At 40.5% G+C, this 17,078-nt stretch overlaps 1 protein-coding gene across 1 annotated transcript in view; it reads left to right on the top strand.

The window, feature by feature from the left end:
* LOC110930617 overlaps window positions 1-15,260 on the top strand; it is a 38,152-nt gene extending 22,892 nt beyond the window's left edge. The window contains exon 2 of the mRNA XM_022173964.1: window positions 15,194-15,260. Within this exon, the coding sequence (XP_022029656.1) occupies window positions 15,194-15,260 (67 nt within the window). The remainder of the gene's footprint in view (window positions 1-15,193) is intronic.
* The last annotated feature ends 1,818 nt before the right edge of the window (window positions 15,261-17,078 follow it).

Below are 17,078 nucleotides of genomic sequence, written 5' to 3'. Positions count from 1 at the left end.
AGATAGGTGAACGACATTTTCGACCATAGAGAGCTTCGAATGGTGCCATATTAATACTAGCATGATAGCTATTGTTGTAAGAGAACTCGATCAATGGCAGATGAGAATCCCAATTACCACCAAAGTCTATCACGCATGCTCTAAGCATATCCTCCAAAGTTTGAATTGTTCGCTCAGATTGACCATCTGTTTAGGGATGATAAGCAGTGCGTAGATTCAGTTGGGTTCCCAAAGCAGATTGCATGGTCTTCCAGAAATGAGATGAAAATCGAGCATCACGATCAGAAATGATATCTAAAGGAACACCATGCCATGATACAATCTCATCAACATAAATCTTTGCCAGTTTATCAGCAGATAGATCCTCGCGAATTGGAATAAAATGAGCCGATTTCGTTAATCAATCGATAACAACCCATATAGCATCATGACCTTTAGATGTACGCGGTAACTTAGTGATGAGATCCATCGCAATGTTCTCCCACTTCCAAACTAGTATCTCTGGTTGTACAAGCAAACCAGAAGGTCGTTGATGTTCAGCCTTAACTTCGAGACAAGTCAGGCATTTTGATACATACAAGGCAACATCCTTCTTCATACCAGGCCACCAGAACTTAGTACGAAGATCCTTGTACATCTTATCAGCACCAGGATGGATAGAATATCGAGACTTATGAGATTCGTCCATTACCAAGGTGCGAAGATCGTCTTGTTTCGGAATCCACAAATGATCCTTGAAATAGAGCAAACCATCGTCCTTCCTTTCGAGCTTAAGCTCAAGCTGACGTGGTAGTTCCTTACCTATCAACTTTTGTGAAACACAAAATTGCTGAGCTTGAAGAACATGAGTTTGAAGATCAGATAGCGTTTGAACAGAATGAAGCTTGACTCGCTCTTTTCGACTAAGCGCATCGGCTACGACATTTGCCTTACTAGGATGGTAGCGAATTTCGCAATCGTAATCGCTCAAGAGTTCAACCCAACATCGTTGCCTCATGTTCAACTCCTTTTGATTAAGAATATGCTGGAGACTTTTGTGGTTTGTGAAAACCACACACTTCGTTCCATAGAGGTAGTGTCTCCAGATTTTCAGCGCGAAAACCATAGCTCCTAACTCAAGATCATGAGTTGTGTAGTTCTTCTCGTGGATTTTCAGATGTCTAGATGCATATGCAACAACCTTACCTCGTTGCATAAGAACGCAACCAAGGCCTAAGTTGGACGCATCGCAATAGACAACGAAATCATTGTTTACATCGGGCAGAGATAGAACAGGAGCATAACACAGCTTCTGCTTCAGCGTTTGAAACGCTTCTTCTTGCTTGGGTCCCCACTCAAAAGGCTTATTCTTTTGAGTCTAAGCAGTGAGTGGAACCGCGATCTTCGAGAAATTGGAAATGAGTCGACGATAATAACCAGCAAGACCAAGAAAAGATCGAATCTCTGTAGGTGTTGTTGGTGTATTCCAGTCTTTAATAGCAACAATCTTGGGTGGATCCACATGAATACCCTGCTCATTGACTATATGACTCAAGAATTGAACTTCTTTAAGCCAGAATTCACACTTCGAGAATTTAGCAAAAAGTTGTTCCTTCTTCAGGAGTTCCAATGTTAAGCGAAGGTGTTGCTCGTGCTCGGCTCGAGACTTCGAATAGACAAGAATATCGTCAATGAACACAATAATGAACTTGTCTAAATAAGGCTTGCAGACCCTATTCATTAAGTCCATGAAGATCGCTGGGGCATTTGTCAAACCATAAGGCATGACTGCGAACTCATAATGCCCATATCTTGTGCGGAAAGCAGTTTTGGGAATATCTTCTTCGAGAACAAGTTGATGATACCCAGAACGCAGATCGATCTTGGAAAAGCATGAAGCACCTTGCAGCTGGTCGAAGAGATCATCAATTCGAGGTAGGGGATATCGATTCTTGATGGTAAGCTTATCAAGCTCACGATAATCGATACACATTCGAAAAGATCCATCTTTCTTTTTCACGAAGAGGACAGGAGCTCCCCAAGGTGAAAAGCTTGGTCGGATGAATCCTTTATCAGATAACTCTTGAAGCTGTTTCGATAACTCTTGCATCTCCGACAGTGTAAGACGATAAGGTGCTTTTGCAATTGGGTTGGCATTGGGTAGAAGGTCAATATGAAATTCGACTTGATGAACTGGAGGCAAACCAAGCAGTTCATCAGGAAACACCTCTGGATAATCCCGAACAGTTGGAATATCCTGAATACTCTTGCTCTTGACTTTCTCCTCGGTGACATGTGCTAGAAAAGCAACATATCTTTTTCGTAGATAGCTTTGGGCTTTTGTTTCTTAAAAGAAACGAGCGTTTAAGGTTCTTGGGGAGATCACAAGGATCATAAAAATGACAGAACCACACGAGTAGTTTATTTTTGTATTGACATCATAAGGTTGCATCAAACATTCATACAATTGCATTGGTTCAAAAAAAATAAAAATCACAAATTTGTATTTATATAACAACCGCATTGTCTTTAAATGTTAAAAGATAACAACCAGAGGAATTACAAAATACTAATCGTTCACTGCTGCATCATTGATTGCCTCATTGATGTTATACACTCGTCCACGTGCTGGATTCACATTGACGTGGACGTTCGCATTCAGGTTTGCATTAGCATCCGCGTTCGCATTCACCAGCCTCAGACAGTTGTTGCGGAAGTGACCAAACTCTCCACAATTGAAACATGAACCCGGTGGGAATCTCGCAGCATTCCCCTGAGCCTGAACCTGGGCAACCTAATTTTGTCCCATACGACAAATATTGGCCAAATGCCCAAGTTTTCCACACGTTGTTCATTGCTTGCAAGCTTATTGTGCAACATGGTGACCGTTGCAGCGTGCAAAATGAGGTGCGGTACCTGCATACGCCTTCTTCGCAGGAGGCTGAGCCGGTGGGTTCTGATCAGTCTGTGCTGATGTGCGTGAAGTGTGTTATATTTTAGATGTATATTTTAAGCCCTTTTTACACTTTTAGCCAAGTTTTAAATTTATAAAACACGATATTCACTATCACTAAACACACATATGGGCAAGTGCACCCATCGTGGACGTAGTATAGTGTTGGTAAGATACCGAGGTCGTCCAAGGACACAAGAGCTTTTAGTACCGGTTTATCCTCAACGTCTAACCAAATCAAAATGTTAGAAAAGATTTTTAAACTAAGAAAATAAAAACTAACTAAATGCTGAAAAATAAAATAAAAAAATAAAACAGATAGACAAGATGAATCACTTGGATCACGACTCGTGTATTAGTATAACCTTTGATTATTTTCGCACTTTTGCACTTGTTTAAGAGATTATCTTAGTTATTGTAGTAGGCCCCTCTTTTGAAGGCGACGTTACCCTCAACCCAGTAGTTTGAGTCAGCAAGGATACAATCATAAAGGGTCGGATTATTGAAAGATAATGAATTAAGTTATTAATGCAAATTATGGTAGGCCCCTCTTTTGGAGGTGACGTTACCCTCGACTAAGTAGTCTGAATAAAATTATTTGAATAGAAGGATATATATATGGATCTAAGCAGATCGAAAGAAACCCAGTGTTTATCTTTTGGTTACGAACTAAATTCGCAAGTTAATTATATAAAAAACTACTAAAATCAGTATGAAAAAGATGAAGAAATAAGAAAAAAAAAGGTTGAATTACCTAAGAAATAGGAAATGGGGATGAAAGCGAGGGATACAGTCCTAAATAGTCGGGTTATAGTATTAATAGTAGTTAACTTATGATGGGGTCAAAGAGTTTGGATCCCCGCCATCCAATACCTATGGGTATTGAAGAAGATCCTACGAAATTTGACCCAGGTCCCTTGCAGGACCTCTAAACGCTGAACAAGGGCAAAACCCTTACCAAACCGTTCCCTTAACCCCCGACCAGGTAGCCAACATACCTCCATATAGACCGTGGAGATATGAATGGTGAAAATCTTTTATTTTATATAAACAGTAAAATAATGCCAAGACACCACGGACAAACGATAAGGAAGAATTACCTTCAACATAAGCAACTAGTTATTAAAGTCATTAATACAAAACCAAATAAAAAGTGCAAAAGATTAAAAATAAAAAGTATTATACTAAACACATGTCTTCACCAAGTGATGTAAGAGACTTAGGCAAACATGGCCTTGATTGTCAAGAACTCTTACGATCAATCTTGGATCCCGAGACGACTCACACACTCTATGATGGACAATGGATGATGGTGGTGGATGATGGTGTTGTGATGGTGGTGGGTGGTGGATGAAGTGTGAGAGAGGTGGTGTGCCAAGGGATGAGTTGCAATGAAACCAAGCACTCCTATTTATAGGCTGAACAGAAAGTTGGGCACGGCCCCGTGTCCGCTGGGCACGGCCCCGTTCCTGTCTGACATTCTCTCTCTTCATTAATTGTAATTCGCAATTACAATTAATGCGCCTGCAGTACTTTCGCCATGCCCCCATGTTCGCTGGGCACGGCCCCGTGGTGGGCAATAGAAGCTTCTATAGGTTTGTCTTTTCTGCTGCTTCTTGGGCACGGCCCTGTGCTGGCTGAGCACGAGGCGTGTTCAGTCTCCTGCCTTCTCTGTTTTGCTTAGGAAGATGATGTCGAGGGGTCGGGCAATCCACTTATGTTCCTTTTCTTGTATTTATGTTAGATTTAGCTGCCTTTTTGCTTCTTTTGTTAATTTGAGCTCATGTAATCCTGAAAATACATAAGGAAGACAAAAACACTCTTTTTCCAACATTAGTACTTAAAAAGGGTTAGTTTTATGCCTCATTTGATGTAATTTATATGTTGCATTTTACACACGTCAGTGCCGTAACAGCAAAGTTCTGGGCACCCTTTCGCTTCCTAGATTTCTTCGACGTCTCACCTTCCTTACCCTCACCCTTTTTCTTGTCTTTTGCAGAATCGGTCGCCTTCTTTTTATCACCCTTGCGGGTGAGTTTACCCTTCCTGACTTGAGACTCAGTCAGCGTAGCAAACAACTCGATTGCTTGACGAAGGGTAGTAGGGTTAACATTGGTCACAATATCCAGAATGGAATCGGGTAAACCATCAATATAACGCTCGATTGCTTTCTCTAGAGGGGTAACAATGGTGGGACACAATAGACTGAGTTCTTCAAAACGATCCGTGTACGCACGGTGTTCAGCCCCATCTTGCTTTAAATCGTCAAATTCTCGTTCCAAAGCCCGAATCTCGTGACGGGGACAAAACTCTTTCATCATGAGAGCCCGAAGCTCATCCCACGTTTGTACTAATGCCACTTCGGCACCCCTATCGCGCATAACACCATTCCACCAGGTAAGCGCTCGCTTCTCAAACACACTAGAAGCAAATTCAACCTTCCGCGCATTCGGACACTGCACATGTCTGAATGTGCTCTCATTACTCTCAAACCACTGCAGGAGCGCAGTTGCTCCTTGTGACCCAGAAAACTTAAGCGGCTTCGCAGAATTGAAACTCTTAAAATTACACGGTGCATTATTGTTGTTATTATTGTTGTTGTTGTTGTATATCTCGTGCACTTGGGTCACAACGCCAGGAAGCATAGCAGCCACTTGCTGAGAGACCAGGGCTGCGATTTCTTCAATAGTGAAAGATTGTGCTTCACGTCGAGGAGGCATTGTCTAACAAGGAAATAGAGAAACGAGTGAGGTTGAAAAGCAAGAGAGGTATCGATAAAACACAAGAGAGGCGATCATTTGTTCGTTACCTCGAACAAACAAACGACACGAATAGACTAATCAAAGTAAATGGATCAAAAATAATGTATCGCCGAAGACATGCTCGCCTATAAGTGGACACTCAACCCAAGAGTTCCCAGGTAAGAGTGACTGGTCCGATACTGCGGATTTGTACGAACACTCTAGCCTTAGACAGAAGACCCAGGGTACAGGCACCCACCGTTCCAGTTTGCACGTGTTCACACTATTTAGACCCTAACTTTGACGAGATTTTTGAAAACTTAAAGGGTTCAAAACCTTATAACAAAGGGTTCAAAACCTAGTAATCAATCATCCTAGAATAGATGATTTGTTTTCAAAGCGGATTCGAACTTAGCGTTCTCATTGTGGTTATCACCTAAGGAAAGGTGACGGTATTGTTTTAAAATCTAAACGCAAGAAACTTGCGTTAGGGTCCTAAAAGTTATAGTCTAGGTCAAAGCATTACTAACAACCTAATTCCCTATTACCATTGGCTCTGATACCAACTTCTTCTGTCACACCCCGACCACGTAGGACAACAAACCGTGGCGGAAACGTCGGGGAGTGTTGTAACAGAAGCTATCGTTTCATAACCATGGATACAAAAAGAGTTTCGTTTTATTGATAATATTAAACATTAACATTGTCTTAACATAGAACAAATAAGTTTCACATCGTCTATCACTATTATTATGTCACTATGGCCTCGTCCAGATCCTATGTGACGCATGCATCCTAGAAATCACATCAAGCAACATCACCTGAAACATATGTAAAAACAAAGTCAGCAAAGAAATGCTGGCGAGTACATAGGTTTTATATGATTATCGGAATCATGGCTTCGTTTACAAGTTGCAGTACCTTATTAGACTACAAGAGTCAAAATAAAAACCTTGTTTTGAAAAGTGTATTGCAACATAATTAACCAACTCAAATCAAGATGGTTATAGTTTATAAAATATCATAGCCATGATTCTTAACCCCAAAAACATTTGCTTTAGTAAACCAACTTGTAAAACATCTTGTAAAAACTCGTTAAAAACTCGTATGGTTTATATCTTTTAGAAAACATCGTTTGTGTGACATCGTTTCAAAAATCGTTTACCCAAGTGAACTAAATAACGCCACGGTATGTAATATGATGAAAACACTTATATATAAGAAGTACCAGAGGCGTATCTACCATGCCTTCATCACATTACACCCGTCCCGTTATCTAAACACTAACCAAAAACCAATCGTTTACCCAAATTGTTTAACTCGTTAAAATCGTTTCAAAATCGTTAACTCGTTTTAAATCGTTTAAATCATCCTTATTTTAGATTGTGAAAACTATATATGGTTGTCTCGCTAACAACATTCAAACCTTTGTGACTCGATCACCTCGCTTCTCGAATTAACAAACCACCAAAGGGTAAGTTAACAAACATCAAATTCAGCCGTTACCCACAACCCCTACACATAACCATGGGTGCAGTAAAATAACAGGATTTGTCAGATCCTATGGTACCATAACCTAATACTGGTCGGTTGGGCCAAAATTAATGAATGTCATTTGTTATGTAACAACAACCATCAAGTTTTGTTCACATTATTGAAATCGTTATTAGTTTAGTAAAAATCGTTTTAATCGTTTTTGAAATCATCATTTAAACCTTGAAAACATTTCGTACATATGAATCACCCCAAAACATTTAAAAACAGTAAAATAGGGGAGCTATGTACTCACATGTAGTGCAAAGTATCCTCAATCAATAGAACTTCAAACAACCTCAAGCAAACCAAAGGAATCAAGTAGCACCTAGTAATCGAACCACTAGTCAAACGATAGACGCCTAAATCGGACAATCGGATAGAATGAAGTCTTGTAACCAAATGAGTGTTGGAACTCATGTGATATGGTTTAACAAAGGCTACATCCTAAATTGAAACCTAACCTAAGTGCTTTCGACCTATCGCGACCTATTAAGGTATCTTACGTTACTATAACGTGTCGTGCACGCAAAAACGCGTTCGAGGCGTCTAACAAGTCCTATGACAAGTATTATATGCCCATACATGTTTAATTATGTTAAATAATCAGTTATATGACAAAAGTTTAGGTTACATATGCTTAATTACCAATTATGTATGAAAAGGGTATTTTGGTAATTTACCAAAGGCATATAAACTACCTATCATGCGACTAATTAAACCTAAGTGACCATAAGGTATAACCTCGGAAGGTTATTCCCTACGCTACTATGATCACTAAACATGTTTGGTCAGATCCTAATGATCAACCAAACGGGCCGTGTTCGAAGGTCTAAGCGGGTGTTTAGTCCGCTTGACTTTCGACTCTACACAAGCACTAATCTAAAAAGTGACGAGCTAAACATGCTAGAACATGTTTAGTTAAGTTAGAAAGCAGGTTTTGATATCAAAACAAACGGTTTTGATACCCTAGAGTAGTTTGGTTAAAAAATACGCGAGAAAACGCATTTTGGCCGAAACTACGACTCGTCACTGAGCCTAGATAACGTGGTAATCAGTAGGTATAGTCACTAGGGACTATAACCATCGTGATTACGCTCACGTTATGAAGTTCAAACGAACTTCGCATTGACCATAAACTGGTCAAAGCAGAAAGTCAAACCCAGTTTGACTTTAATGAAAAGAACGAAAGAATACTTACAGAAGGCCCCCGCAAGCTCTTGATCCGATTTACTCTCAGGTATGAAGCATAAACTTCAACTTAGAGAGCCAAAATCAGATTCAAGTGTGCTTTGGGAGGAAGTGGGGGTGGGTATTTATAGATTTCCTTGAACCGTTAAGATCATTTATCGTAAACCGAGCTTCAATCTCAACCATCCATGTGGGCACATGGTTTACAAATACAAGGGGCATCTAAATACCATCAAAATTGGCCCATAGAATCAAGGAAACCATGAGCAAGAGCTGGAATGAGCTGGAATCACAATCTGCTGGTGTGGTGCCGCCTTACGGACCGTATGGTCTCCCCCTTACGGACCGTATGTGGTCTGCAGACCAGCAACTTTCAAAAGTTGGCAGTTTTAGTCCCTGAAGCCCCAAACTTGCTATTTGATGCATTTTTGACACGTTTAAGCCCCGTTAACCCCATTTCAAAGCTCTAAAATGAAGTTAAAGTATAGGGAACTCAAAACATGCTCAAAAATATCTCGGATGTCGGTTCGTTTGGTCGTACGGTTGCGTTGTTCGCTTAATTACGACGGAAGTCGTAACGAACGCAAAAACGATCCAAATTGCGCGACGAATGGATTTTTATCAAGCCAATCATTAAAACATAATATTTTAATGTTTACATGAATTTTTGGATGTCCGAATATATTCAGAACTTAAAATATGCGCGAATATGCAAACTTGTGCACTTTTTGACGCTTTTAGTCCCTATTAATCAATAAAGTTTGTTTTAGCATACCGAACCCCTCAAAACCTATTTCTAAGCTATGTAAAGGTTATTTAGGGTATGTTTAACTTATGATCAAGTTCTGAAATGTTCATTACTATACAAACCGGTATAGTTTCACAGTTTGACATTAATAGTCCCTACGATCAAACAAACTTGATTTCAACACACCAAACCATCCAAACTTATTTCTAAGTTATGTGGAGGTTATTTAAGGTATGTTAAGCCTATTTCACTATTCCGGAGTGTTTGTTGCGTTAAACTGGTTATATTTACGCATCAGTGCATATATAACCTTCCAGAAAGCGATTTAGAGCTTGAAATCGGAATTGAATCAAATTGAAAAATCTCCAAACACAAATACACACATAATAACATCAAAACACATATAATAACACCAAAGCACATTGTTTTATTAATAATCATCATTGTTTTACATTGAACCACGACTATAGAACACAGTTGTCACACGAGATACCTTCGACTTCAAATTCTATTATTGTTCTTGACTCGCCCAATGAGATTATCGACCTCGCGTATACTACGGAGCTTATGGCTGATGTAATTACCAAACGAGACCCTGAGCTCAATTCCGTAGAAGATGGATGTTCTTCCCCCTCGAATGCGAAGGTGCCTGAGTACGGTAGTGACGGCGAGGCGGAGGTGGTAACCCTGGACAACAACCCTATCAGTAGGACGAGGTCCCTGTGGCTTTTACGAAACAAGATTAATGACACTCTTGTCCAGACAAGGAAGATGAGGTACTCATCTTGAAGGTTCCCCTCCAACTACTATTATAAAGACATTCCCTTTTATTCCTACTTTGACTAGCATTGTGCCATTTCGCGCGTAACGACAACGGACGTTGGCGTGGATAATCATAAAGGTCCCATCTATATCGAAGGTATGAAGACAATAGTATCCCCTCTCTGACTGATCGGCTACTTTGAACGAGAGAAAATTAGGGTGACCATGCAAGACGATTTATTATTATGGGGGCCCATGTAATAACAACTTGTAGTGCATGGAAGTCCTTGTGGGCTCTGCGGGTCAAGCAAATGATTACTATCTATTTGGAATTCCTATGTTGTTCTAAATCTCCATCTAGTAGAACACTAACCGAGATAGTTACTATAACACTCTACAAAGTAGGAAGTCTGTCCTTGCCTACTTCGCACCTAACACTTCTACCTGTAGTACGAGTCGTTTGGGACCCGGTATCTAAGCAAGTGAAGATAGTTAACACTCAGAAAAGATTTTCCTCAACACTTTGGGATTCTTATGTTTAAATTTGTATAGAGCATACAACACCCCAAACGTATCCATTGTAGTTGCTACGATAGGCCTCAAACATTTGACATCCGTTTTACCTCAAGGAGGTAGCATCGCGACCTGTAGTGTAACCTATTTAGCGCACTATATTCGGCATTTTTGAAGACCATACCAACCATGTTGGGACTCATGGAGCCCAAGAAAAATCAATGTATGCGTCGCACAGTTCAGTGTGGCAAAGGGGTCCTCCCCACGTCGGACAATCGAGGCCCACGAATGTATAGAAAACATGTTATAAGGACGGAAGCCACCACTCGATTCTCCCCTTTTCAACAGATTCCCATTCCATTTAGGCACATGGACGACACATGCAAAAAGATTCTTCTCGTCCTTCACCTCCCATGAACCCTACCACCCACTACCCATATCACCACCACCAACACCCCTATCAGTACCTCTACACTCTCTATCCCTTAATGCACCCCATCGTTTGGGTAGTGCATTCGTTTCTTGGAAACCGCTCTACGGCTGCTACAAGGCACAATCCGGTCCCGAGGAAGAAGTCATGTACCCTCATGACCTTACCTTTGTGTTTTCAGTATTAACCCCCCCCCCCTTCACGTGGTAGTAATGCACAACTCCCATCTTTGGGAAGTATACCCGTTTTTGTAAAACTAAAAACCATAGAAGAATCGAAGACTTGAGAAATAAACAAGGAACAAGGTGAAGGGAAGACCTCACCATATTTTGTATAGCACTGGATGACTTGCATCAACCGGAGTAAGGTGACTCCGAGGAGGTTTTCTTCACAAAACTAATTACAACAAGTTGATATGGTGTATATAAAAGTTGATATATCCTTAGCAAGATTTTGTTGTAACTCATGATGATTTTTGAAGTGTTCGAAGACATCTAGACAAAGAGATTTGGAGTGAAATTCGATCATAATTATTTTTGAAATTGCAATGCGTTTTAGTGCGTTAAAACTTGTCATAGTTGAAATAGTAATACGTATTCACATAGGAGACACGAAATTCCTAGGTTCTCACGTATTTCACATAAGCATATATGTATGTATATATGTAGTATATGGTTACATGTGCTTATATACATAGAGCGAGGACGCGTGGAAGAGAGAGTTGTTAGACTTTAGTTTTGTTGCAGATATTTAGCTCTTGTTTTAGATTGCGATGGCTATGTGAGTTGTGCGTATAATCGGAAGGTGAAAAGCAAAAAACGGTAATTCGAGAAATCGTTAAAGCATAAAACTTCCAAATCGAAAACACATAAACATGATAAAATTCGGTGACGCATAAAAATAGACGATTGCAAGCTCAAAATAGATAGAGTGTCTTGGGTTTTAGACATTGACTGCCCAAAGTGATTCAACTATTCTCAACGAGTTCGGGTACACGCTTTGGCCTAATAGAGTATGCTCTCACTGTAATACGGTGAACGGCATGCATCCTTCCAGTTAATATGTGTCCCGAAGCACTGGAACTGTTGAGACTTTGGTGAGATCTTTTGAAAATCAGTTTAGAGAGTGGAACAGGTTATTAAGATGCGGGTTTCACCCCTAACATAACAACCACGCTCCTAACTGTGGTTGTTCTCACCGAATAAATCTGGGAGTTCCACCAGATAGAGATGGAGATTTTCGTCGAGATATGGATATCACTCCTAGCTCAACGAAAGATTCTCGTGTTGAGATATGATAAGCGGGTGAGTGATCGTATCGGGAGTTCTTGGTTTCCACACCTAATCTCGACACAATCACTCGTTGGGGTTATACGAGTATTTATATACGTGTACATTGTGTTAGCCTTAGGAAAGGTTGCCTTCGTACGAAGATGACTTCATACTAAGGGGCAACATTTTGAGTTTGTACGAAGCCACAGTAGGTAGGTTCGCACAAGAGTACAACACATAGGTTCATACGAAGCCACAGTATGTGGGTTCGCATGAGAGGGTCTGTTTGGTACTTAGACTATAGAAGAGGTCTGTTTAACATGACTCGACCTAATTCCCTATAGTTATGGCTCTTATACCAATCTGTCACACCCCAGCCGATGGCGGAATCATCGGGGCGTGACACTAAGCGAATCAGATTGCTCAAGAGAATCCATAACGACTAATTCAGCGACAATATTTAACAAGTTCATTATCCCATACTAATAAACAAATATTTCACAAAAAGTCATACAAATTTCATGTCTCTCAAACAATACAAATCCGAAAACTTAGATTTTAGTTGGGTTTCTAAAGTATCCTAATCTTGATTCGAGATATCATGTGATCAAGCTGCAACATACGTTCAAAGAATGTCAATACAAAAATGTATTGGCGAGTATACAGGTTTGATATAATAATGTAGATAAAAGCGTTACAGACTTCCACATACATAAACGAGATACAACACAACATATATACTAACTAGACAAACACTCAAGCTAAGTCCCGAGATGACTGCGAAGGAGTGGTGTGAGATATCCTTAACTAGACACCGTCAGGTGTGAGTTGAACTATAGTACCATACTAGCTAAGGTGGAACATCAACGAGTAAGAGTCCTAGCACATATGTAGCAAGCATCACGTGTAATTATGTATGTCAGTCATTCGCATGTGATAAATAGTTTAGAGCGTGTAGTGCGTTTTGATAAGTGCGTTTTAGATATGAACGTATGTTACACCCAAAAGTGCGTTAAGCGAAAAAGGGTTCGAGTATACTCACTGTGCGTGCTTAGCAAGTAAACACGGTCTGGAATGGAGTGGAGAGAGCACCGAATCAGCCTACGTGCGGGAACAGAAGTGCGTAAGTTCTCCAAACTGCTGAAACGGTCGAATCGGAGGGTCGAGTGGTGAACAGGCTCCTTGTACGAAGGTGGTGGCATCACAAAGTTGGCTTATTTCGTGTTCAAAATCAAGTGTTCTTCGCGCCGTGCTCCGAGAAATCGAGTGTTCATCCCTCCAGACTTAAGCTACTGATTAAACTTAGAGCCGAAGAAGTCTTTGTTCAAGTCACACGTGAGAACTTGGGCTGGGTTGTGTGAAACCAGTGCCTTCGTACGAAGGCAGCCTTCGTACGAAGCCATGTGTCTTCGTACGAAGCCGGGCTTCGCACAGAACAGTCCAGTTTTCACTATTGGTTGTTTCTTGTGTTTGGAACTGTGTTTTCGTCTGAATCAGATGTGTTTTCGAGTCCTATTCATGACAGTTTCGACACCACCCCATTCCACTATCCAGTGAACAAGATACATGTCGTTTTAGGTCCGTTTTAGTGTAAAAATCAAGTTTAAAAGGGTTTTAAAGTGTTTTTACCTAGATCTAACACTTGGTGAGTGCGAAATTTGTAGGTTTCTAACTTGGGAAGCCGAAGCTAGGCCCGATACACTCTGTTAAGTGTAGATCCGTAGTAAAATAAGAAGATTTGATGAAAAAGACAAAGGTTTCCATAAAAAGAATGGGGGTTTTCATAGAAATCAAGAGGTTTAGGTGAAAAAGTTAGAAAAAGATGAAGTTTAGATGAAAACAAAGAAGTTTTGATGAAATCGAAGATAAACTTGTGTAAAATTGTGGTGGAAATCATTGTGGAACATGTAAAATTGGTAAATCTTACTTGAAAACAATTGGACAGCAATTCGGCAGCGTTTTGGATGAAATGGCAGCAAGTTGGAAAGAATGAGGGTGCTTGGGTATTTATAGGAGAGGGCTGGTGGTCTTGTGCGAAGGCCCTGCCTTCGTACGAAGCCAGTGGCTTCGTACGAAGCCGGGTGTCTTTGTACGAGGCTACCAGTTTGGTGTAGAAGCTCCGTCAAACTCGATGTTTCCTGGACTTCCACTCATTTCTTATCACCGAACCGATCATCTCGGGACCAAAGCTCCGTCAAACTCGACGTTTCCTGGACTATCAAGTGGTATCAGAACTACGGTACCGATTCAATCGATCTAACAGTTGGTTGAATCACCTACGCTCAAGAATTTTGGATGTGTAGGGAGTTTTGACGTAAAATATCAGAAAAACATCAAATTGAAGGTTAATTCACGGATAGATTTTGAAATTGAAGACATCATTGTGTTCGGAATTGATTTTCGCACAATCCTGTGAAGTTTCATCATGAAATTCGAAGAATTAAGGATTTTGGATCGAAAAATATGATTGGAAGTGTTCTTGAGAGGTTTAGACCGTTCTGGGCGGATGCACTCATCCGGACGGATGCACCCATCCGGACGGATGGACACCTTCTTATCCGGACGGATAGACTCAAGCTTATCCGGATGGATAGACTCAATCCCATCCAGACTCGCGCACATCCAGACGGATGGGGATATACAGATTCGGATGAATGATGATTTTGTCAAATTTTGAAATGAGAATTTGTATATTCACACGAATTGACACTCATGGTTATCAAGTCTATTCGTTCCAAAGTTCAGAGATCATATTTGATGATGCGATCACAGATTGTAGAAATTTAGTGGGGTAGTCATGATACTGGTGCATAAAGTTTATCATCTGGGGTATCTGACTATTTATGGGCCATAATGTTAAATCCGCATAGATGAAAAACTGACATTCGAGGCATAGATTGTCGTATTCTCAGTATGGTCAAGTTTTTCAGAGATGACAAAAGATTGAATTGCTCAGTTTGAGGGGGAATTCAGTGATAAGATGTCAGAATTTGCAAAAACGAGGGGGAATAAAAATTTCAATATCATATATTGAAAATTCCGGCATTTTTGAAATTTGTGACAATGTAACAGTATTCAAGTGGTTCCGACTTCAGAATTGTCCGGGAATGTGAATCTGATTGTGGATGATAGCTTCTGAGATTGAGATTGTCTGAGAAGATGAATCTGATTGTGGACGAATGCTTCAGAGATCAGTATTCGTTACCAGATGGTTCGTTATCCGTTCAAGATTTGCTGATTGTGGAGATTAACGTTTTCACGGATCTAACATTCTTGAAGGTGCATAAATTTGATCATGGAAAACGGGATTTTAGATCTTTAGGGTTAATCACAGATTTGAGATCAATCAGTGGAGTATTTGAAGTTTCTATCAATTGTTGATTGGGTTTTTGTACAATAAACAGATCAAGCAGGCGGAATGCGATATCGATGGTGCTAAAATGTTATATCGAAAATCGAATGCGGATGTGGTGATGTGTGTAAAATGCAACATATAAATTACATCAAATGAGGCATAAAACTAACCCTTTTTTAGTACTAATGTCGGAAAAAGTGTGCTTTTGTTTTCCTTTTGTATTTTCAGGACCAAATGAGCTTAAATGAATAAAAGGAACAAATATGCAGCAAAAACTAACATAGATACAAAGAAAATGAATAAACGTGGCATGCTCGACCCCTCGACAGCATCCCCCCAAGAAAAAGCAAAAAACAAGAAACAGGAGGCTGACCACGGCCCGTGCCCAGCGGACACGGGGGCGTGGTCAGGTCTCTGCAGAAAATAACAAAGCTATAGAAGCTTTTATTCCCAGCACGGGGGCGTGCCCAGCTCAGCACGGGGCGTGGTCAACGCTAAGATTCGTAGAATCTTGCAAATCTTGATAGTACAGATACGCTTCTGCACATGGGGCCGTGCCCAGCGAACACGGGCCATGTGGAGCCTAATGCAGATAATTGCAATTAATGAAGAAAGAGAAAGATGATGACCACGGGGCCGTGTCCAGCGGACACAAGGCCATGGCCGGGCTTCTATTCAGGCTATAAATAGGGGTAGTTGGTTCAGTTCAAAGGCATCCTTTGGCAAACCACCTCTCTCTCACTTCACCACCACTCCACCACCACTACAACACCCACATCCACAACCATCATCCATTATCCACCTTAGAGTGTGTGTAGTAGTCTCGGGATCCAAGATTGAGAGTAAGAGTTCTTATCAATCAAAGGCCATGTTTGGCTAAGTCTCTTACATCACTTGGTGAAGATAAGCATTTAATGTAATACTTTTGATTTTAAATCTTTTCGCACTTTTTATTTGGTTTTGTATTAATGACTTTAATAACTAGTTTCTTATGTTGAAGGTGGAACTTCTTTATCATTTATCCGTGGTGTCTTGGCATTACTTTACTATCTATATAAAGTAAAAGATTTTCACCATTCATATCTCTACGGTCTATATAGAGATATGTTGGCTAACTGGTCGGGGGTTAAGGGAATGGTTTAGTAAGGTTCTTTCCTTGTTCAGTGTATAGATCCTACAAGGACCTGGGTCAAGCTTACTAGGACCTCCTTCAATACCCACTAGTATTAGATGGCGGGGGTGCGAATGGTTTGACCCCCTCATATGTAAACTACTATTAATACATTAACCCAGCTACTTGGGATTGTATCCCTGCTGACTCAAACCACTTAGCCGAGGGTAACGTCGCCTTCAAAAGAGGGGCCTACCACTTTACGCATTAATAACTTAATTAATTATCTTTCAATATTCCGACCCTTTGGGATTGTATCCTTGCTGACTCAAACCACTGGGTTGAGGGTAACGTCACCTCCAAAAGAGGGGCCTACTACTATAACTAAGATAATCTCTTAAAAAGTGCAAAAGTGCGGAAATCATCAAAGGTTACATTAAAGGCGAGTCGGATCCAAGTGATTCATCTTGTCTATCTGTTTTATTTTTATT

The sequence above is a fragment of the Helianthus annuus genome, chromosome 1, assembly GCF_002127325.2.
Source record: "Helianthus annuus cultivar XRQ/B chromosome 1, HanXRQr2.0-SUNRISE, whole genome shotgun sequence".
In the NCBI taxonomy this organism is placed as follows: domain Eukaryota; kingdom Viridiplantae; phylum Streptophyta; class Magnoliopsida; order Asterales; family Asteraceae; genus Helianthus; species Helianthus annuus.
The sequence above is the reverse complement of the archived record's forward strand: the minus strand, read 5'-3'. Positions and strand labels throughout refer to the sequence as shown.